Source organism: Pseudonaja textilis, chromosome 1 (genome assembly GCF_049901715.1).
Source record: "Pseudonaja textilis isolate UNSWEBS1 chromosome 1, rPseTex1.2, whole genome shotgun sequence".
Lineage (NCBI taxonomy): Eukaryota > Metazoa > Chordata > Lepidosauria > Squamata > Elapidae > Pseudonaja > Pseudonaja textilis.
Genome location: NC_141990.1, coordinates 317,507,044 through 317,530,456, shown reverse-complemented (window position 1 = coordinate 317,530,456; position 23,413 = coordinate 317,507,044). Strand labels below are relative to the sequence as shown.

The 23,413-nt window shown below is 50.5% G+C and overlaps 1 protein-coding gene across 1 annotated transcript in view; it reads right to left on the bottom strand.

Annotated features, from left to right (window-relative positions):
• Positions 1-8,198: 8,198 nt before the first annotated feature.
• The window catches only part of MLLT1 (MLLT1 super elongation complex subunit), a 45,750-nt gene continuing 30,535 nt past the window's right edge, over positions 8,199-23,413 (bottom strand). Inside the window, 5 exon segments of the mRNA XM_087922565.1 lie at positions 8,199-13,340; positions 14,849-14,920; positions 16,616-16,687; positions 21,599-21,695; positions 22,503-22,614. Coding sequence (XP_087778691.1) covers positions 13,212-13,340; positions 14,849-14,920; positions 16,616-16,687; positions 21,599-21,695; positions 22,503-22,614 — 482 coding nt within the window. The 3' untranslated portion in view covers positions 8,199-13,211.

Below are 23,413 nucleotides of genomic sequence, written 5' to 3'. Positions count from 1 at the left end.
CTCCTCCTTCCCTTCCCTTCCTTCCTCCTTTCCTCCCTTTTCCTTCCTTCCTCTCCTTCTCTCCTTCCTTTCCTCCCTTCCCTCCCTCTCTCCCCCTTTTCCTTCTCTCCTCCTTCCCTTCCTTCCTTCCTCCTTTCCTCCCTTTTCCTTCCTTCCTCTCCTTCTCTCCTTCCTTTCCTCCCTTCCCTCCCTCTCTCCCCCTTTTCCTTCTCTCCTCCTTCCCTTCCCTTCCTTCCTCCTTTCCTCCCTTTTCCTTCCTTCCTCTCCTTCTCTCCTTCCTTTCCTCCCTTCCCTCCATCCCTCCCCCTTTTCCTTCTCTCCTCCTTCCCTTCCCTTCCTTCCTCCTTTCCTCCCTTTTCCTTCCTTCCTCTCCTTCTCTCCTTCCTTTCCTCCCTTCCCTCCATCCCTCCCCCTTTTCCTTCTCTCCTTCTTCCCTTCCCTTCCTTCCTCCTTTCCTCCCCTTTCCTTCCTTCCTCTCCTTCTCTCCTTCCTTTCCTCCCTTCCCTCCCTCTCTCCCCCTTTTCCTTCTCTCCTCCTTCCCTTCCCTTCCTTCCTCCTTTCCTCCCTTTTCCTTCCTTCCTCTCCTTCTCTCCTTCCTTTCCTCCCTTCCCTCCCTCCCTCCCCCTTTTCCTTCTCTCCTTCTTCCTTCCCTTCCTTCCTCCTTTCCTCCCTTTTCCTTCCTTCCTTCCTCCTTCTCTCCTTCCTTTCCTCCTTCCCTCCTTCCCTCCCCCTTTTCCTTCTCTCCTCCTTCCCTTCCCTTCCTTCCTCCTTTCCTCCCCTTTCCTTCCTTCCTCTCCTTCTCTCCTTCCTTCCTCTCCTTCTCTCCTTCCTTTCCTCCCTTTTCCTCCCTTCCCACTCTCCCTCCCTTTTCTTTCCTTCCTCTCCTTCTCTCCTTCCTTTCCTCCCTTCCTCCTTCCTTTTCCTTCCTTCCTCTCCTTCTCTCCTTCCTTTCTTCCCTTCCCTCCCTCCTCCCCTTTCTTTCCTCTCTCCTTCTCTCCTTCCTTCCCTCCCTTCCCTCCCCCCTCCCTCCCTTTTCCTTCCTTCCTCTCCTTCTCTCCTTCCTTTCCTCCCTTTTCCTTCCTTCCTCTCCTTCTCTCCTTCCTTTCCTCCCTTTTCCTTCCTCCTTCCTCCTTCCCTCCCTTCCTTTTCCTCCCTTTGTTCCCCTTTCCTTGCTTCCTTCTCTCCTTCCTCCCCTTGGCTCCTCGTTTTACCCAAGGGTGGAAGGTCGAGGCGACCTGGAGCCCGTGAGGTCCAAAGGAAGGAAGGGAGGCCTGGATGGACGGACGGCCCACGGGACCCGGGCGGGAGGGGAGGGGAGCGGCGCTCCTGGGAGAGACGCGCGCGTGCCGGGCCGATTGCATCAGGCGGGAGCGAGGACCTCCCTGCCCCCGTCCTCCCCCCCCGCCTCGGTCCGGCTTGGCTTTCGAAGGGTCGTCCGCTTCCCCCTCCTCTTCCTGCCCCCTCGAATAGCAGAGAAGGAAGGAGACCATCCCCCGGGGCCTTTCCTCCACCCAATCAATCCGAACAGAGCCAAAAGGAACCCCAGAGGTCTTCTAGTCCAGCCTCCTTGCTCAAGCAGGAGACCATTTCAGACAAGGGGCTGTCCGGTCTCTTCTGCTTAAACCCCTCCAGTGACGGAGCAGCCACAACTTCTGGTGGCCAGCAGTTCCCCTGCTTCACTGTCTTCACTGTCAGCAAATTCCTCCTCCATCCCAGGTTCCTCCTTCTCCTGATCTCCGGTGGTCGCGTGACCTCCCTCCTCTTCTTGGGGGCAGCCCCTCAAATACTGTCGCCTCTCTCCCCTCATCCTTCTCTGCACCTTTTCCAAAGTCTCAAGGTCTGTTTCGTAACCTGGTGACCCAAACTGGACGCAGAGTATTCCAGGTGTAGCCTTACTAAGGCTTTACCAAGTGGTACTAATCATACTCCGCCTGATTTTGATTTCTGTGCCTCTGTTTTTACAAGCCAGGATTAGGATCCTGTGAGTGGATCCCCCCCCGGGAAGCGAAGGCTGGCATCGGTTGGGTGGCCAGTGGGCAAAGGGGGGGGGAGGGCAGTGGCAGAAGGACAAAGCCACCCCTCCCCATCTTTCTGGCTTTCTGCCACCATGTAGACACACCCCCCCCCACTTCCCACCCAACACACGTGCCAGGTAAGAACTGAAGGGTCAACAATACATGGATTTTTACTTGCACAACATTGGAAGAGCAAAGAGACACCTAAAGAGGGGGATGTGATTTGGAAAATTACTAGAATGTGCAGAAAAGAAACAGATTAGCATTGGCAATTAAGGAGAACGAGCAGACTGAATATTATATGACATTATTTTATGGATGGTTAGAGATGAAAAACGGAAGTTAGAAATAGGGAAATAAAATAGAGACGGTGCGTTAAAAGGGATCAGTTAATCACGATGACGAGCATGTTGAATATTTTGACGTTGATATTCTAGAATCCATCAGTCTAATCAATAGGTGGTAGTTACTATGTTAAGTATTGCAAATTAATATGTAATGAAGGATGTTGTAACTTTGATGGTTGTTTAACAAAGATGTTTGTACCCAGACAACACACTGTTCAACTGTACCTGTTTCAACTCCTTCCCTCAAAACGACGCTATAGAGCACTGCACACCAGAACAACCAGACACAAGGACAGTTTTTCCCCGAACGCCATCACTCTGCTAAACAAATAATTCCCTCCACACTGTTCAACTTATTTACTAAGGCTGCATTACTATTATTCCTCTACTACTAGATTATAATAACACTTCCTAGTATCTGTCTCTTCCCACTTGTGACTATAACTCTGTTGCTTGTATCTTTACCATTTATATTGTTTTATTCGTTTCCTAGTATGATTTGATTGCTTATTAGCAACCTAGGACTATCACCATGTGTTGTATTCTTCTGATTCTTGATGAATGTATTTTATTTTTTTCTTTATGTACACTGAGAGTATATGCACCAAAGACAAATTCCTTGGGTGTCCAATCACACTTGGCCAATAAAAGAGATTCTGTTCTGTTCTATTGATGTACGGATGGACTGACTGACTGACTGACTGATTGATTGACAGCTTCTGACATTTCTAAACTGAAAAGGTAAGTTATAGAAAGGGAAGCTTGGAGGAGGTCTCCTGATAAGAGAAAGCTCATTAGTGCTAATTGGCCTCTCTTTTTGTCCCTTCCAGAACTCCAAACAAGCCTTTTCCCTATTACCACCTTATATTTTGTGCCCCCTTCTGTGGTCAGACCTCATTTAAGTGGACATGCATGTAACATATTTGACGCGTAGCTGGTCTCCTATCTATGCAACCTCTGTCCTGCCCAGTGACCTTTTCCCTTGCATTTTCTTGGACGCCTTAACTATAAAGGGAATGTCAGGTCCTAAAAAAAACAAACCCATTTTATCAATGAATATATTCGTAGCTCAAGGTTAATCGGTGGGGCCCTGGGGGCTGGGTGGGTTTGTTGCAGACGTTTCATGACCCAACTAGGTAATGTCATCAGTGCTAGGAGGAGGAAAGTGGAGTCCTGAGTGATCTATGAGCTTGGTGGTCTTGTTGCAGATGTTTCATGACCCAACTAGGTAATGTCATCAGTGCGAAGAGGAGGGTGGAGTCCTGAGTGATCAATGAGCTTGGTGGGTTTGTTGCGGATGTTTCATGACCCAATTAGGTAATGTCATCAGTGCTAGGAGGAGGAAAGTGGAGTCCTGAGTGATCTATGAGCTTGGTGGGTTTGTTGCAGATGTTTCATGACCCAACTAGGTAATGTCATCAGTGCTAGGAGGAAAGTGGAGTCCTGAGTGATCTATGAGCTTGGTGGGTTTGTTGCAGATGTTTCATGACCCAACTAGGTAATGTCATCAGTGCTAGGAGGAAAGTGGAGTCCTGAGTGATCTATGAGCTTGGTGGGTTTGTTGCAGATGTTTCATGACCCAACTAGGTAATGTCATCAGTGCTAGGAGGAGGAAAGTGGAGTCCTGAGTGATCTATGAGCTTGGTGGGTTTGTTGCAGATGTTTCATGACCCAACTAGGTAATGTCATCAGTGCGAAGAGGAGGGTGGAGTCCTGAGTGATCAATGAGCTTGGTGGGTTTGTTGCAGATGTTTCATGACCCAATTAGGTAATGTCATCAGTGCTAGGAGGAGGAGGAGGAGGGTGGTCCTGAGTGATCTATGAGCTTGGTGGGTTTGTTGCAGACGTTTCATGAACTAGGTAATGTCATCAGTGCGAAGAGGAGGGTGGAGTCCTGAGTGATCAATGAGCTTGGTGGGTTTGTTGCGGATGTTTCATGACCCAACTAGGTAATGTCATCAGTGCGAAGAGGAGGGTGGAGTCCTGAGTGATCAATGAGCTTGTTTTCTTGCAGATGTTTCATGACCCAACTAGGTAATATCAGTGTTAGAAGGGAAAAGGGTTTGTCAAAAGGAGGAGGAGGAGGAGGAGGAGGAGGAGGAGGGAGGAGAACTAAGGAGGTCCTTAGTGCTTTCTGAGCTGGCTTGTTTTCTTGCAGACGTTTCCTGACCCAACTAGGTAACATCATCAGTACTAGAAGGGAGGAGGGATTGGCAGAGAGGCTCTGTCTGTCTTGTCTTCCCTACCTCAAAACCCTGGACGCCAATTCAGCGGCTGGGCTCTCCTGCGCCTGCGTACACATATAAAAGTTTTAATAAAAAAAGAAAGAAAGAAAAATTATAAGCTGACAAAAGAGAAGCCGTGAGGGATTAGGAGCTAATCATGGCAAGTAAATCTGATGAAATTCAGATTGAGAACAGCTGTTGGATTCCCCCACCAGAAAACCCCACTGTGAGCGCCAAGGAAGACGTCAACAGGACAGGGCTCAACTCACCTTTTCAGGTGAGACCCAGACGTCTCCTCTTCCTGCTCACGTAGGAAAACCTTATTTGTCGACCTGTTTTTCTTACGAGCGCACAGGACCTGCTCCCGTATAGCAAGAGAATAAACACAGGAAAAACCTGCCTTTATGGGAGCCACGTGATCCTTTACAGCAGCCTTAAAAACCCGATTTGTTTCCCCAAGCCTCGCGGCTGATATTAAAATAGATTTTATTCGTTTTAGTTCATAAACAAACCCTCAGGGGCTACGGACGGGCAGCCGCTTTACTCTGTTTTTAATTGATGTCCTCTTGACCGGTTCTGAGAGTCACACTGTTCAATCCAGGCAACCGTATCGATCGTTTTAAGTAAATGAAATCAATGCAAATAAAAAGAAAGTAAAAAAAAAAAAAAAGAAAAAGAAAAAGAAAAAAAAAGAAACAGCAACAACTTCTCACCGCTTGGGTTCCTGCAGAATTGCCCCTTCCTCTTCCCTCTTTTTTGTTTTTTTAAATTAAAAAAACCAAACATTTTATTTATACATGGAATCTATCCTTGATCATCGGCTTCCATCCGCTCTTCCTTGCCTGGCCCTCGAGGGCTTTGGAGAAGAGGCGGAATCTAAATAAGAAAATATATATATATATATATATATATTTATATTTATATATATGTGTGTGTGTGTGTGTGTGTGTGTGTGTGTGTATATATATTGTATTATATATATATATTTGTTTTCTGAGGTTCTCGCAGGTATTTGTATGTGGATCTTTGGTTGTTCGGGTTTTCTCCCGTGTAAGATTCGAAGTATCTAGGCAACGTTTCGATGAAGTTGATGCTTCTCAGAGTGCACAGAGCACAGAGCCGGAGACAGAAGCCTGAAGATGATGAATGAGACTTCATCGAAACGTTGCCTAGATACTTTGAATCTTACGCGGGAGAAAACCCGAACAACCAAAGATCCACACACACACACACACACACACACACACACACACACACACACACACACACACACACACACATACACACACACATTTTCTTAAGTTTTCGCGGGTACTTACATGTATGGTATTCATCTTTGTTCGGGTATTTTCCCACGTCATTGTAGTTGTGCTTTTAAAGTTGTAGCAACGTTTCGGCAGAATCTCATCTGCCCTCACAGAAGCCTGATGATGGCAGATGAGATTCTGCCGAATCTCATACACACACACACACACACACACACACACACACACACACATAAGCAGCAGGCAAGGAGACCGGGGGAGGGGAATCCTCGTCCGATAAGAACGCCTGGCAGCTGCTCCGGGAAACGGGCAGGTCCTCAACTCTCCAGGCCCTGCAACGTCTTGGGAGCCTCTCCCCCTGGGGGGGCACCTTGAATTGCCCCCCACCCCCACCCCGAAGCAAACGGGCAGTCAGTGAGGCTTGTGGAGCTTGAGCCCATCGCTGCCCGCCTGGCTGTGTTCTGGAGCAGCTGGAGCTTCCGGAGGCCTTCGAGGGCAGCCCCACGCCGACCAGATTGCAGTAGTCAAGCAGAGGTGACCTCGTCCCTTCTCCTCTGCCTTCCTTCCTTCCTCCCTCCCTCCCCTTCCTTCTTTCCTTTCCCCTCTTCCTCTATTTCTCCTTCTCACTCCTCCCTCCCACTGTCCTTTCCTCCCCTTCCTTCCTTTCTCCTCGCTTTTTCTGCCTTTTCCCCTTCTTCCTCTATTTCTTTCCTCCCTTCCCTTCTCACTCCCTCCTTTCCTCCCTCCCTCCCCTTCTCCCTCCCCTTCATTCCTTCTTTCCTGCCTTCCCTTCCCCTCCATCCATTCCCTCTCCCCCTTTTCTTCCCCTTCCCTCTCCTTCCTTCCCTTCCCCCTTTCTGTCCTTCCCTCCGTCATCCACCTACCCCTTCCTTCCTCCCTCCCTCCCTCCCTCCTGGCACAGAGGGGCCCATATGGCCCAGCAGGCTCTCTCCCTCCCCTCCATCCATCCATTCCCCCTCCCCTTCTCTTCCCCGTTCCCTCTCCTTCCTTCCTCCCCACTTTCCTTCCTTCCTCCCTTCCCTTCTCCCCTCCCTCCTTTCCTCCTTCCCTCTCTTTCCCCTTCCTTTATTCCTATTTCTCCTCCCTCCCCTTCTCCCTCCCTTTCATTCCTTCTTTCCTTCCTTCCCTTCCATCCATTCCCCCTCCCCTTCTCTTCCCCCTTCCCTCTCTTTCCTTCCTCCCCACTTTCCTTCCTTCCTCCCCTCCTCCCCTCTTCCTTTATTCCTATTTCTCCTCCCCCCTTCTCCCTCCCTTTCATTCCTTCTTTCCTTCCTTCCCTTCCCCTCCATCCATTCCCCCCCCCCTTCTCTTCCCCCTTCCCTCTCTTTCCTTCCTCCCCACTTTCCTTCCTTCCTCCCCTCCTTCCCTCTTTCCCCTCTTCCTTTATTCCTATTTCTCCTCCCTCCCCCTTCTCCCTCCCCTTCATTCCTTCTTTCCTGCCTTCCCTTCCCTTCCCCTCCATCCATCCCCCCTTCTCTTCCCCCTTCCCTTCCTCCCCACTTTCCTTCCTCCCTCCCCCTTCTCCCTCCTTCCCTCCCTCTCTCATCCTCCTACCCCCTCCCTCCCTGCCACCTGAGCGTGGAGCCCCTGAGATGCGACCTGCCACCTGGTTTCCTCCTGCCGCAGCCAAAGCTGCCCCGGCATGGCCGGTCTGAGCGGTCTGGGCAGAGCCGGACCGTCCACTGCCCCTCCACAGGCAGCGCCTTGGGCCCTGGAAGAGCAGCTGCGAGGGAGACTTCGGAGCTGGGCCTCCCCCCCCCCCCCGCATGGAGGACAGGAGCCCCCAAGTGCCCCGGGGTGTGTGTGTGAAAAAGAGCCCCGGGAGTTAAGATGGAGACCCCTCCCTCCTTCCCTCTCACCTGTCCCGCTCATCCCTCCCCTTCCAGGTGGGCGAAGGAGGCCTCACCAGTTGGGCTCTCTTCTTATTAACCCTACAGGGAATGGGCGGGGGTGGGTGGGGGAAGACCCAGAGGAGCCCCCCCACACACACAAATGTCCACACCTGACAGGCAGGTTTGCAGAACAAGCCCCGTCTGGATGCAAAAGCCCCCAAAAAACAGAACAAACAAAAGACAACAACCCCGTCCGATTTGCGACTTTCACCTTTTTATTTCAGGTTTCTCTCTTTTTTAAAATCTTTTTTTTCCTATAAAACTCCTCCGTAAATTTCCACAAGTGTAACAAAAAAAAAAAAAAAAAAAAGCTTAAAAGTCAGGAACCCCCGCCGACCCCCCTCCCCCGAAAAATAATGACCACAACCCCATAACTTATTACAAACATTTCCCTCACCGCCCCTGACTTTTATTTTTCTCCTTTTTTCTCTCTCTCTCTCTCTCCAAAAGGTCTCTTTCGGATTCCCAGGGCTGGACAGGTGAGTCCCCCGACACGTGACCGACACCCACACCCCACCCTTGCCTTAAAACAAAATTTTTTAACACGCCTGGGGGGGGGGATTTAATACCTTTGCTCCGGACGGAGAGAGACCGAAGCTTTCCAATACTTGCCCTTGAAGGGCTTGTTCGCTTTGAAGGGTACAAAATCCTTGCCGCCCCACAACCTTTTTGTTCTCAACCCCCAGGTGAGGACAGGTGAGGGTATGGATGCCCTTGGCCAGGAAAAGGGAAAAGGTAACCGTGATAACGGGAGGCTTAATTGTGGTTACCTACCATTGTGGTGTATCTGGGTCAAAGCAAGGAACGGAGAAAAAAAGGCCCAAGGGACTACCTGGATCTCACCTGGCTGGGAGGTTAGGAATCACCTTAACCCCCCACAATAAAAGGATTCTCCCCACCCCCACCTCCCCAAGGAAGCAAACTGCAAAAACTGCCTGGGAACGGTCGGTTCTGGGAGATTGTTCTCCAAAATACTTATTATGCAGATTATTTTACACTTTTAAAATACCGAAGAACGGATGCGAAGGAGAGGAAAAATCCCTGAAATTGGCACCTCTTGACCCCCCAAAATGGGAAAAGGAAGGACTGTTCGACCTACTACAGGGGTGTCCAACTTTTGGCCGCCGGAAGATCTGTGGACTTCAACTCCCAGAATTCAGCCTGGCTGGTTGGGGGAATTCTGGGAGTGAGAAGTCCGCAGGTTTTAAAGTTGGGAGAAGTTGGACACGCCTGACTTTTAACACTTCCTGCTCTGCGAAAACAGGCTGCGAAAGGGAGGGACAGGCGGGGAAGGACCCTCGTGTTTGGGGGGATTGTTTTGGGGTGTGTGTCAAATAATGGGGAGGGGGGAAAATAAGGGGGGGGTGGGGCTTTGGAGACAAGCCCCTTCCATGGAGGGGGGGTCCCACAAGAACGGCCCGTGGGCAAATTAAGACCCCCCTTTCTTTTCCCCGAGCTGAAACGGCTCTGAATTGGGGAAACCTTCACTTTTGAGTGCAAACGGCAGCCGTCCACATTTCTGGACACAGTGTGTGTGTGTGTGTGTGTGTGTGTGTGTTTCTACCTGCAAAAAAACCAAAAACCTGGGACCGAAAGGGAAACAGAGGAAGAAAAACCCAGCACTCTTTGCAAAACACTGCGTTCTGGCACATCGACAAAGCTTCCAAGCGGCCGTCAGAAAGAGAGACGCTCAGCTAAAAAAATTAAATAAAATAATAAGAAGTTTGTGCCCGAGGTCAAGTTGTCCGTGGAAATCAGCGAGCCTGTCAATTATTTATTTCGGCCGCGGGCCCCAAAAACAAAAAAAAAGAAAGAAGAAGAAGAAGAAGAAGAGACGAAAGCCGGCCAAGCCCACGTTCGCAAAGCCGATCGCCGAGGTCGGCCGAGCCAAAGCAGAGAAGCTCACCTGTCCCCCCTACAATGAAATGCCCCCGATGTGTTCGGGAGATGGGCCACCCCTCGCATTAAGTCCCTGGAAGCACTGAGAAGTTGTGTCCCCCCCCCCCCAAGGATCCTGGCATGGCTTCGCTTAATGGCCTCCAGACCAGTCAAAAACCAGCAGGGGAAGTGAACGGCCTGGGTCAGGGCTGCCCCGGACGCGGCAAACTTTTAAGGCAGGTGAACGTCCAACTGCCCCCGTTTCCCCAGCCAGCATGGGAGTTGGAAGCCCCACCCGCCTTCAAAGTCAAAATTAAAAATGGGTTGGGAAGGTGGCTGGTTGGCCCCCTCTCCGCGCTCAACCCAATCGGGAAGGAATACCCGAAATTTCCTTCTGAAAACAAAAACGAGGAAGGCCAAACGGGAACCAGACGGGAGGGAGGAAAAATAAAATAAAATAAAAATAACACAGCGGTTGGTTTGTTTTTTTCCAAAACTTCCGCGCCTTATTCGAAGGCCGCCTCCTTCCCAGAAACTTTCCAAAATTTCACCCAAATTGTCACCTTTTTTGGGGGGGGGGAGGACTTTCCATGGTTTCGTTTTTCTTCCCCCCCCCCTTCCAGTAGGCTAAATTCACCTCCTGTAAACCCCAACTCTCTCGGAGTTTTGAATTTTCCCACGCCCGAGCGTCGGACCCACGCGAGGAAGCGGGTGCTAAAAGCAGGGCAAAGCCCCCCCCCCCCAAAAGGGGCAGAGGAGAGGATGCACGAGACAATCACATCACACCCCACAAACACAGCCCTGCCCAAGGAGAGAGTCACCTCCTAACTCGGGGGAGGGGAGACGGGGGGAAGGAAGAGACAGACCTCTGGCCAGCCAGCCAATCTTGGGGGCAGCGAAGTGGCGGGATAGAGAGGCTAATTTGGGGAGTTGAAGGACACTCCCTACAAATACCAACGCTGCCCCCGCCGCCTCCTCCAAAGGGGTCCTTCCAGTGGAAGAGACCGCCCCCCCTCCCCTTCACAGCAGGGACGTCAAGAGCATTAATTCGGGAGGGGGGCCCCCTCCCCCCCCTCTTCACCCCACTCCAGCCAAGGGCCTCTGGAAGCCCAGGGAGTCCTTTCCAAGCAGCTTCAAAGCCACAAGGGGGATTGTGACCCATTGGCAAGGAGTGGGGTGAAATCAGCCCTTGCTTGGGGGGAGGGACCCCATTTTTACAGGGGGGGGGCCATGCGCAGATCTGCCCAGGGAGGACTGGCTTGCTCGCCAAGCAGAGCGTCGCAAACGCAGGGGATGCCCCCCCACCACCCGAGAAAGCGGCGCGGGCCTCTGCTGGGTTTGGTTTCTTTGCCGCTTGGCCCCGGCAGCATTTGTACCGCTGGCCAACGATTGGGAACGGCCCCCCCACACACACACAGGGGCTTCAGGCATTGCCCAAAAAGTCAGGGCGCCTCCACCCGCAACCTGACATCACGGAAGCATTTGCAAACGGCGGATGTGTGTACACAGAAGGACGGCCAAACAAAACAAACCCCGTACACCCACGCACAAACACCAAAAGGGGTCACCTCGGAACGGGGTTCAGGGTCAACATGACCTCACTCGGATCGGGTTATTGCCACGTCAAGACTTTTGGGGGGAAGCGACGGGAGAAAAGGGCGAAATATAAAATATTAGCCTCGTTTTTTTCTGCCCTGGGGCCCAGGCAGGTAGCCGTTGGCAGAAGGTGGGCGTTCCTGCGCCCCCTGCCTCCCCTCCCTCCGGGGAAAGAGGGGAAGGGGGCTTTATTCCCACAAGGCAGGTACAGGATCGCACAAAACATCCTGGCCTCTCTAATGCTAAATAGGGGAGAGGAGGAGGGACTCCTGTCTCTGTCTCTCTCTCTCTCTCTATATATATATATATTCATGATTTTAGGGCACGCCTTGCCTGAAAACGCTCCGTATGTCCCGCCGAGGCTAGCCGAGCGAGGAATATTAACAAATATTCCCAAAGGTAGTCCAAGAAGACCAGAGTCCGTTTTCACAAACTTTCGGGAATCGCCAAAGGAGCTCTTTCAAAAGGAAGGAAGGGAAAGGGAGAAAGGAATATACGTTTCCAGGACCGGCCGCCTCTTTCGCTCCAAACTGGTCGCGCAAACCCGGAGCCGACGAGGTTCCTCTCAACCAACACGCGCAGGGCAGGAGGGCAATTTTGGCCAAAAAATAAAAATATTAATAATAATAAATTCCGTTCCTTGAACACTGATGGCGAATGGAAAAACGAACAAACCAACAAACACAGCGCGGAGCGGGAGTCTGTTGCTCAGCACAAAATGGCCACCGCAGGCACCCTTGGCCCAAACTCCCCCCCTCGCTTCTACAACGCTAAAAGTACCGCCCCCTTTCGAACAAACCGACGGATCGCACAAAACCCTATTTTTCACCCTTTCCTCTTTTTTTTCCCATTTTTTTTTTAAAAAAAGAAATCTTAAAAAAGCCTTAAACGTGCCCCCCCCAAAAAACCCTCTTTTGAGACCTTAAAGGCCCGATGAGGCCCTCCTCCCCCCTTATTTTTTTACACCGTAAATACATATAGGTACATACGCACAGATAGCGACCACGTTATCTGTAGGTATGTGTGGAAAACAAGACAGCGTACGATGAAGGTCAGTCCTTGTGGTCCGAGCCGATCGGAAACATGGAACGGGCCGGGAATCAAGAACCGCGGCGCCGCAAAGACTTCCGAGGGAAGCGTCTTCGGCCACCCGAGGGCTGGAATTCTTTTGCCGGAGAGTCTCAGCACGCCAGACGGTGCCTGGTCCGAGCTCACCGCACTGGACACATCCAGCGGAGTCGCCGGCCTGCAGCACCAAGCTGCCCCCGTGACCCACAGCCAGCTGGCAGGGCGGAAGTCTCCGGCCGCCGAGAACGGAGGAAGGCTGGCGGTGGCCGTGGAGGGCAGGTGCCGGCCCAGTCTCAGACCCACAAATCCACACACAACCCCCTCCGCCTTGGGGGAAGTGGCTGCAGGTCCAACGGAAATAAGAGCCGCGTCCATTCCAGGCCAAAGGGGATGACCCCCCAAGTGTGTGTGTGTGTGTATGTATATATATATATATATATATTTATATATCTATCTATCTATATATATATATCTTAAAATGACACACCCCACCCAAAAGTGTCTTGCTCTAAAATGGCCAGACTGGAACTTGAAGACGACAGAGACCAACTGGGATCAAATCCAAGATGACGGAGACCAGCTGGGATCGAATCCTGCTTCCGCTCGAAATGGTTCCATGCAGGCATTGGAGCAAAAGGGGTGTGGGGGTGGGTGGGAGGTGTGTGTGTGGGGGGCTGGCCGAGGCAAGAGAAGGGTGGCCAGAGGCAGACGCTCAGCTGAAGCCCGAAAGGGAAGCGGCACGGCCTTCCTAGTGCGTGGCTGATCCCTAAGGCAGTGCTTTGGGGGAGGGCGGGGGAAGGAGAGAGTAAGGCAGCGGCCGTAGTCCGGGGGGGGTGGGTTCCCCTTTTCCTCATCCCAGAGAGACCGAAGAGAAGCGGGTGGGTCCGGCTCCCGAGGCCGAGGGTCACGTGGCTACCGCCTCCAGGTAGCTCTGCAACTTGCGGACGGTGGTCTCGCCCAAGGAGAAGAGGTCGAAGTCGAAGGTGGTGTTGGTGACGTTGAAGTGGCCCGTCTCTTCAATGAGGTTCACGATCTGGGAGGGAGGAAGGAGGAGGGCACCGCGGGTTAAGACTCTCCTCCCGCCCCACCCCCTCACAGACACATCCAGGGGTGGCCCTGGCTCGGCCCCACCCGTTCGTCTAGCGACCGTCCCAAGTGATATCAAGCTGACTCGAGAAGGATTTGTCCGCGCTTTAAGGAGGATGGGGGAGGGACGCTCGCGCGCTCTCGGAGCTTGGCAGTTTACTTGCCGACGTTTGGCGACCCGACTAGGGAACATCATTAAGGAGCCCCTGTGGCGCAGTGCTTCAGAGGGCAGTCCTGCAGGCGACTGCTGCTGCAGCCCGCTGCCTACAATTTGGGCAGTTCGAATCCCACCAGGCGCCAGGGGGACTCAGCCTTCCCCTCCTGCCGAGGTGGGTACAACGAGGACGCAAAATCGTTGGGGGAGCAAGAGGCTGACTCTTAATCAACTGCTTAGAGAGGGCTGGAAAGCACCGTGAAGCGGTATATAAGTCTTAAGTGCTAAGAAGGGAGGGAGGGAGGGGCAAGAGGCTGACTCCGTAAACCGCTTAGACAGGACTGTAAAGGACTATAAAGCAGTGTACAAGTCTGAGGGCTACTGCTATCATCGGTACTAGGAGGGAGCGGGGTTTGTAGGGTGGTGGAGGAGGAGGACTATGGGGTCCTTGGTGATCTCTGAGCTTGCAAGAAAACCATTCTTGCAGACCTTTTATGACCTGACTGGTAACATCATCAGTAGTATGAGGGAGGAGGATTTGGGAGGAGGAGGAGGAGGAGGAAGAGGAGAAGGACTGTAGGGCCTATGATGCTTGTTGAGCTGGCTTGTTTTCCCGCAGATGTTTCATGACCCAAGTAGGGAATATCATCAGTACTAGGAGGGAGCAGGGTTTGAGGGGAGGAGGAGGAGAACTGAGGGCTCCTCAATGAGCTTGGCTGTTCTCTTTCAGACGTTTCACGACCCAACTAGGGAACGTCATCCCTGCTAGAAGAGAACAGGGTCTGTGGAGAGGAGGAGGAGGAGGAAGGGCGGGATCATCATCAGTAGCACCGATGAGGTTACCTACCTAGTCAGGTCATGAAATGTCTGCAGGAAAACAAGCTCAGAGGCGCAACGAGGGCCCCCACAGTGTCCGCCTCCTCCTCCTCCTCTCCACAAACCCCCCTTCCCTTCTAGCACTGATGATGTTCCCTAGTTCGAGTCACGAGACGTCCGCGAGAGAACAGCCCAGCTCAACCCTGAGCTACAAATCACCTCCTTATATCTGTATTTAGGATCGCCGCAGCATCCCCCGTTCTGATCAGGCGATCCAAATTCAGGCGCTTTTCGGCAACTGGTGGGTATTTATGAGGGGGGGGGGTCCAGCCTGCAACCCCTGGGCCGGGAAACCCTTTCCAATGTAGTTTCCCCCCCCCACCTCCCAATTCCTCTGATTGACAGGGCTGGCTCACGTCCAGACCGCCAGTTTGGCGAGAAACGGTTTCCTGCCTTCCTCGTGTTGGCCGGAAAACCCCGCTCACCTGCTGTAGCACGTTGCGCTCTCGTAACGCCATCAGCCGCCGGTGGAGCTCCACCAACTCGTCCGTGTAGGCCTGGACGGGCGGGCGGGGAGGAGGAGGAAGTGGGGGGGGGGAAAGAAGAGCAGGTTAGTTAGGAAAGGGAATTACGACCAGGCCTCTCGCTTACGACTACTGCAGGACTTCCTGGGGTCATGGGATCAAAATTCGGACCCCGGCAACCAGCATACACTTATGATGGATGCAGTGGGGTGTGTGTGTGTGTGTGTGCATGTGTGACACAATGGCCATGTACATTTGACAAGCAAAATGAATATTGGGAGGTGGAGGTTGGGGGGAAAGAGTCATATTCATTTAACGACTGCACGGTTTGCTTAATGACTGCACGGTTCGCTTAACGACCGTGCCGTTGGCTGAACCGCCGCGAGGGATTGGAAGGTTGGGAAATCGGGCCCCGGCTCACCCAAGGATTGAACCCGCTTAGCAACGCTGTCGTTAAGCCGAGGACCGCCCTGTTATTTCTTTGGCTCGCCACACCCAGTTTCTCTGTCAACTCGTAAGATATTTCCCTGGTCCTTTTAGAGTTGCCAACAGAAAGGGAGGGGGGAGCAGTGCGGCAGTTTGGAAATCAAAAGTGCATTCCATGCGTGTTTTCAAAGATAGTAACTGGGTGACTGAAGTTTCTGCCACTGAAACATTCTAATTGGAGAGCCTGATTGATGACTCTGAGCTATGGAGGTGTCCCATTGGAGAATATGAATTATGATACATGTTAGGAATATAAGTCACCTAACAGGTATTTGGGTTGGACAATATATAAACCAGGATAAACATTTTAATGCTGTATCTTTAAGAGGATGCTAAAAACTGCAAATTGGGTGTGGTTTCTCAAACAGGCCATAAGATGGAGCCAGAAACCTGGGTTGTTTAGTTTTAGTCTTAGTCTCAGAAGAGAGTGTGAGTCAGTCTCTGTTTCCTTCTGTTGGAGAATATTGCCGTTCCTCATAATTGACTGGTATTCCTGGATTTGGTGTAAGTCTGATACTGAACTGTTTTTGACACTGGACTTTGTTATTGGATTATCCCTGGATTGAAAACTGACTGATTTACTTGTGAATGACTTTGGACTGCTTATTTTGAACTTTGCTTAAACCTTTCTGGAAGTAAAAACCTACATTTACTGTACAGTGTATCTGTGTGCTGTGTGTGTGTGTTATTCAAACGCTCCTCTCCAATACGTCTCCCTGTATGCGCTCATTCTCCTAATGGGGAATTACCTCAGCAATACACCCAGGGGGGAAAACCAGGTCAAGGTGACAGGGAATGATGTTTCAGAGTCGGCCCCACCCAGGCAGTGCCGGACGTGTTAACTCCCAAGAAATCTTTTTTTAAGTTTTGGAAGTTTGTCTCGAGACTCAGGATTTAAAAGCGGGGGAACTGCCGGAATCCTGACATTCCCCTTTTCCCACAGGCTCCATCGGGCTGCTTCTGCGCTGCGGCGAAGGGGGGGACACCCCACCCGCAGGTCGGACACCTCACCGACCCTGCTTTGCTTGGAGATTGACTGGCATGGTCATCAGCCAATCAGCAATGGGCAGGTAGGACCGCCTCCGGGAAGAAGCTGCCAGGGCGAAGAGACACCCCCCCTCCCCCGTGCCCAGAGCGCCCCGTCCAAGACAGGTGAGCCGCAAAGGAGCCCACCTGTCTCTGATTCCCCCTCCTTGACTCCATAGAAAGCCCCCCGCTCCCCAACCCATCAGAGTTACGTACCTTGTCATATGTCCCTTTCTTCAAGATCTTCTCAGGTTTATTGCAGGACTCTGGACTTTTTCTGCCAGATACCTGAGTGGGAAAGCGGAAAAGGAGCAGGTGAAGAATCGGGGAAAATAATAATAATAATCATAATAATAATATCATCTATCTATCTATCTATCTATCTATCTATCTATCTATCTTCTTAAGTTTTCGCGGGTACTTAAGAAAGCAAATATCAAACCTCTACGGGGAGGAAATAAACAGCCAAATCAAAACCTACAAGAAACTGGGAATTAAAAGAGCAGGAATACTATGTGACCTCCAATTCCTACGCAGCTACAACTTTAAAAGCACAACTACAATGACGTGGGAAAATACCCGAACAAAGCTGAATGCCATACATGTAAGTACCCGCGAAAACTTAACATACATACATACATATATATATATGTTTTCTTAAGTTTTTGTGGGTACTTACATGTATGGCATTCAGCTTTGTTCGGGTATATACACACAGACACACACACAGATAGATAGATGATAGAGATATAGATATAAATTATATGACAAGGGAGGAACCAACAAGAGATAACCCTGCTTTGACTAACGTGACTGAAGCAAAAAAGTTAAATACAGGTGGGAGGCAGTTGGAAGGACCTATTAAGTGTGCAAGGACTAAATTGATTAATGATATATAAAGGCAGAGATCTTTGTAATGGTAGCTTAATACTCTTGAAGATGTCAGCAGAGGCTGATGAAAGCTTAGTAAGTACAATAAATGTAATTTTGAGTTCCAGAGATCGTAGGATGTCTGTTTCTTCTTCTACATACATGTGTGTGCGTGCGTGCGTGCGTGTGAATATAAAATAAGATTCACATATTTAATCATACTTATAATAACTGCAGCTAGGATCTTATATGCACAAAACTGTAAAAGTGAAAGGACTCCAATGGAGGAGGAGGTAATATAAAAAAAAACAACACATTCGAATGTGCCGAACTGGACAGACTTACAACGGAGCCCAAGGACCAAGTGGAATCAAGGGGGCTACCGTTATAACATGGGACATATTGGATATTTGGATAAATAAACAGATGCAGAGATCGGGGTCGCAAAATGAAAGAAGGTCAACGAAATAAAAAGAAATACAGAGATAGGGAAGTACGTCAGGATAAGCGATGTTAAGAAATATTATGATTGAATTGTACGTGAACGTAGTACGAAATGAGACGAGAACTGCTTAACGGAATGTATTATGGTAGAATTAAGCAAAAGGAGTCGTTCTATAATCCGGATGCATAACACGGATGTAGCCAAAAAGAGATCGGACTGTATGACAGTTGTAACTAGGATGTATATAATAGGATAGGGGAGAAAAAAAGGGGATTTTTCTTTTTTTTAATAACCAGTACACAATGACGTTGTATAATTAGAACTGTTATGCCTATCAAGGACAAAATAAATATATAAAAAAATAGAATCGGAGAAAAAAATAAAGAAAAAGGAAGTTTGGTCCCCCGACCGCCGTGCACCAAACGCAAGCAAGGTCCTCACTTTAGTGACTGTCTGAAGTGGCCACGGCGTTGGGGGAAAAAAAAAATAAGGGACTTGTGACCGCTATTCACCCTTATGACCGCGGCTGTGGCATTCCCGGGGTGTGTGTGTGTGTGTGTCACGTGATCGTATTTCAACTGGCTTGTGTTTCGGACGGTCGCAGAGTTGTGTGTCTGTGTGTGTGAGACTTTTGCAACCTTCTGAAGGGGGAAGAAGCCACATTCACTTAACAACCAGACTTAATTGATCAACTGCGGCAATTCGCTTAGCAACTGCAGCAAAAGGAAGGTCGTAAAATGAGGCAAAGCTCGCTCAGCAACTGTTTGGCTTGGCAGCGGGAATTTTGGGGCTTCATTCTGGTCGTTAAGTCGAGGACTACCACCTGTACAGGTAAGTCCTCGGCTGAATGACCGCAACGGAGCTGAGAGTTTCTACCGCTAAGCCGAGGACGTTTTGCTCCGCGAGTCCTCTCCCGTTTTACGACCTTCTTTGGTGGCGGTGAGGCGAATCCCTGAGGGGAGGGTGGGAGGGCGTTTTGAGCGAATCCGGCTTCCCCATTGGCTATGCTCATCAGGTGGTTGCAAAAGGGGGAGGGGTCACACGGCGGCCGTCGTAAACGCGAACCCCTTGCCAAGCGATCCGATTTCAATCATGTGGCCCCGTGGGGTTCGTAAGTGTGAAAACCGCTCATAAGTCACTTGTGACGTCAAGCGGTCGTTAAACAAGCAGTTGTGATTCAAGGCCCGAAAGCCAACCAGGTCCAGCTGTTCTGCTCCCCTGGCAAAGGGGGGGGGGGAAATTGGGAAAAAAATTATTGGAATCAAGACCCCCCCCCAGCCCATCAAAACTGCTGCAGGAAGTCCTCGACTTACAACGGCTCATTTAGTGACTGTTCAAAGTTACAACGGCACTGGGACAAGGGGACCGAGGACCGTTTTTCACACTTATGACCGTTGTTGCAGCATCCCCGTGTCTGTCCAATCAAAATTCAGATGCTTGGAAACTGACCCGTATATATGACGGCTGTGATTCACGTCCATCTTGACGAGCCAAATCAACGGGGGAAGGCGGATTCGCCTAACAACCGTGTCGTGCTAAGTTAACCACGGCAAAGGTCCGCTTAACAACCGTGACGAGGAGGTGGTCATAAGATGGGGCAATAAACCCCATCGAGCGAATTTCTCACTTGGCGAGGTAAATCCCGGGGTCCCTTGGGGTCGCTATGTCGAGGACTACCCCGCAGGGCGGAAAGCCGAGGCGGGGTCCTCTCCTGGGAGGCTGCCCAACCCTTCCCTTGGATTTTGCTGCGGCCAATCCTTCGTCCTTGGGCACAGCCGCAGCCCTGACCGATTCCACGGGGGGTCCGCAAAGGTGACCCCTTTCGCGGGGCCTCCAGGGGGTCAAGGACAACTCACTGTGGGCAACCTGGCAGGACAATCCACCTGAGACAACTCAGCCCCATAAATGTTCCCCCGCCCCCCCCCACCTGAGCTTCATATTTTACCTGTGCACTCTGGAGTGGGTGGGGTCTTAATTAGGGCTTATTTTGGGGGTGGGTGGGGCTTGTATCCTTATGATTTATATAGACAGTTTCCTAGGATGTGTTGATGGCTTCTTGTACCCTCTGATGGACCTGATGATTCTGGACTCTTGACGAACGAATCTTTTCTTTTATGGACACTGAGAGCATTTGCACCAAGACAAATTCCTTGTGGGTCCAATCACCCTTGGCCAAGAAAGAATTCTATTCTATTCTATTCTATTCTATTCTGCTCTGTTCTGTTCTGTTCTAATCTAATTTCTATTCTATTATATTGTTCATTCCAATACTCTACTCTATTCTATTCTATCTATTCTATTCCTATTCCTATTCTATTCTACAGTCATTCTACTCTACTCTTCTAAATTCTGTTCTGTTCTTTCTATTCCGTTCCTTATTCCATTCTATTTTCTATATTCTATTCTACATTCTATTCTATTCTGTAATTCTGTTCTATTCCTTATTCTATTCCATTCCTTATTCTCTTCTCTTCTCCATTCTACTCTTCTCGTCTATTCTAAATTCTGTTCTGTTCTTTCTATTCCATTCCTTATTCCATTCTATTTTCTATATTCTATTCTACATTCTATTCTATTCTGTAATTCTGTTCTATTCCTTATTCTATTCCATTCCTTATTCTCTTCTCTTCTCCATTCTACTCTTCTCTTCTCTTCTAAATTCTGTTCTGTTCTTTCTATTCCATTCCTGGGGACGGGTAGCCAAAATAATATCCTTTCTCCTGGGAACCAAGGCCGTTCTCACCAGGTGCCAGGGAGGCCTGGACTGAAGCCAACCGGAGTCTGGATGGAGACCGGATTGGACCGTGTGACAGACCTGTGGACTGGGGGAAGAACTGTGACAAGAGTCGGGTTTTTCACGAGACGTGCCAATATGATGGGCCTAATAAATTTGGACTTTGAGGAACAGCTTGGCCAGAGTTCTGCCTGCGTTGGGTCTGTTACTTGGAACCACGACAGAAGGATTTATACCCCTAGTAGAATAAAGCTGGTCGTTTGCATCCTTTTAGAGTGGTTGAGGCCACTTGGAGGGTTTTCCCGTGTCCTCGGGGTCACCTGAGCGGTGCAAATGGGGGGGGGGGGTGGAGCCTTCTTGGAACTGTTGATGACATCACCTGTCTCCGGTCTACAACACGGTCTGTTCAGCCGTTCCCCAAAATCCCCACCCCTATTAGTACCAATCAGGTGACCCCGAGGACACGGATAAACCTCCAGGTGGCCTCAACGACCCGCTACAAAGGATGCAAACGACCAGCTTCCTTCAAGGAATATAAAGCCTTCCCTTCCCCGCCATCCAGTCAGAGTTGAAGAAGCAGCTTCTTGGAGAAGCGAAACGTCTTCAAAGAAAAAAAACACAACTAGACAGTCCAGCGGCCTCTTGGGGGGTGGGGGGAAGCCTTGGGTGATCATCTGCCACTGTTTCTTTGATCTTATTTCGATTTTAGTCAATGGGAATCGTAGGTGAAAGAAAACAGGGACAGGTAGCATTTATCGCGTTGAGTTCTCCCGTGTCTGGAGTGGTCCAGCGGCGAGTCGACCACGGCCAAGATCGCCACGGCGAGATGGACGGACCGGGTTAGCCAGGACAAGATGGCCGCGGCGAGTCGTCCAGTTCCATTTCTCGCTGGGGAAGAGCCCCCCAAAATCTTTTGGGCTGGATAGCTCTTCTCTGACCCGGGTTCCAGGGAGTGACAGAGTGGATTCCCCCCACCCCGCTCTTCCCAAATTAATTCGGTTCTGGAAACGCACCTGTGTGTGTGTGTGTGTGTGTGTGCGTGCGCGCGCCCTCCACCCCCCTCCCTGTGGCTCCAGCAGAGGGGCCCGGTACGGCTGAGCTGGTTCACGGGCCTGGAGGCTGCCGGTCTCCGTAGCGGAAGGACGCTGACCTTATTGTTAGCGGGGGCCTTTCTGCCGGGTGGCGTATCTCGACTCGGCAGGCAGGAGTCAGCGCTGTTGTCCGTGTCGCTGTCGCTGTGGCTGAGCCTGAAAAAGGGACGGTTGGGAATTAGGGGAGAAGGTGGGGTAGAGGTGGCGGGGGGGAGGTAGAGCCCCATACCAAGTAGGAGAGAAAGGCAGGCAGAGGTCGTCCCTCTAATATAGGCTCTCCTGCTTGAGCAGAGGGCTGGACTAGAAGACCTCCAAGGTCCCATTCGATTTCTGTTCTGTTCTATTTTTCTATTTTATTCTGTCCTGTCCCATTTTCGAATTTTGATTTGATTCCATATTCTATCCTATTCTGCATTCTATTCTATATTCCAATACTCTATTCTATTTTCTATTCTATTCTATTTTTCTATTCTTACTCTTCTATATTTCTATATTCTATTCTATTTTTCTATTCTATTTATATTTCTATATTATTCTATTTTCTGTTCTATTCCAATTTTCTTTTCTACTTTCTCTTCTATATTTCTCTTCTCTTCTATTTCTATATTCTATTCTATTTTTCTATTCTATATTTCTATATTATTCTATATTTCTCTTCTATTTTCTCTTCTACTCTATTCTATTCTATATTTCTATATTTCTCTTCTATTTTCTCTTCTCTTCTATTCTAATTTTCTATTCTATTCTGCTCTGTTCTTATTATTTCTATTTTATTCTTTTCTTCGTTCCAGTATTCTATTATTTCTATTCTATTCTGTCCTGCTCTGTTCTATTCTTTTATTCTATCCTATATTTCCATTCTATTCTATATTTTATTTTATTCTATTCTATTCTATTCCTTATTTTGTTCATCCCATCCCATTTTCCACTTTCCACTTTCCCTTCCACCTTCCCCAGTCTCACCTGGCCTCTCTGCTGATGGGGGTGGACTTCACCGCCACCTCTTCCCCGGAGGAGCTGTCATCGTCATCCGATTCTTCCGACTGCAGGTCCTCCACCATGGAACGCAGCGGCCCTGTGAGGAGAAAGCCCAGCCGTTGGGAAAAAGAAACGCAAAGGGGGAGAAGGAGGAGGGGGTTGGGGGCTGGGAGGAACCCAGGGTAGCCCGAGTGGGGTCCTTTTTCAGGGCTTGGGCGCAGGTGGCCCGGCTGCCTTTGCGCCCTCACGCCCGCTGGCGAGGCAGCTTGGCGCAATGCTCCACCTGGGCCCACCCTTGAAGTCTGTTCGGAACCCCGGCGCGGCCCCGAGAGCAGTCTTTGGGGAGGAGGCCTTGGGGGTGGGGGTTAAACACCCCCTACGCTGCCACGGTGCACCAGTCCGCTTCGGAGGGCAGTCCGAGCTACCGATTCACACGTTTGGCCACCGACTCGCCTTTGATGACGTTTGCGGTGTCCCAGGGCTCACGACCTTCGGACGACTGGGACAGGCAGGTTCGCTAAGCGGCCGCGTGACCGGCCGAACCACGGCTGCGATTTCTCTCTTGCCAACGAATGGCAAGGACGGTGGTCAAAACAGGGAGGAAAGCCCTTAACCAACGTCTCCGTTTAGCGAAAGACATTTTGGGCTCAATGGCGGCCGTAAGTTGAGGGCGGCCTGGGTACTCTTGGAAGGCTGGGTCCTTTTGCCCTGGCATCTGGGGGGGGGGGAACCCCGCCAAGGATGATCGAGTCAGTGCTATGAAGTTTCCCCCTTTGCCAGGTTTACCGATCGCCCTGGTTGGGTATGGCAAAGATTTGGCAAACCTGCCTCTTCCACCCCGCTTGTTAGCCTTCTCTGCAAATCTTTTTCCTGGGCAGAAAAGTTCCCGGTATTCT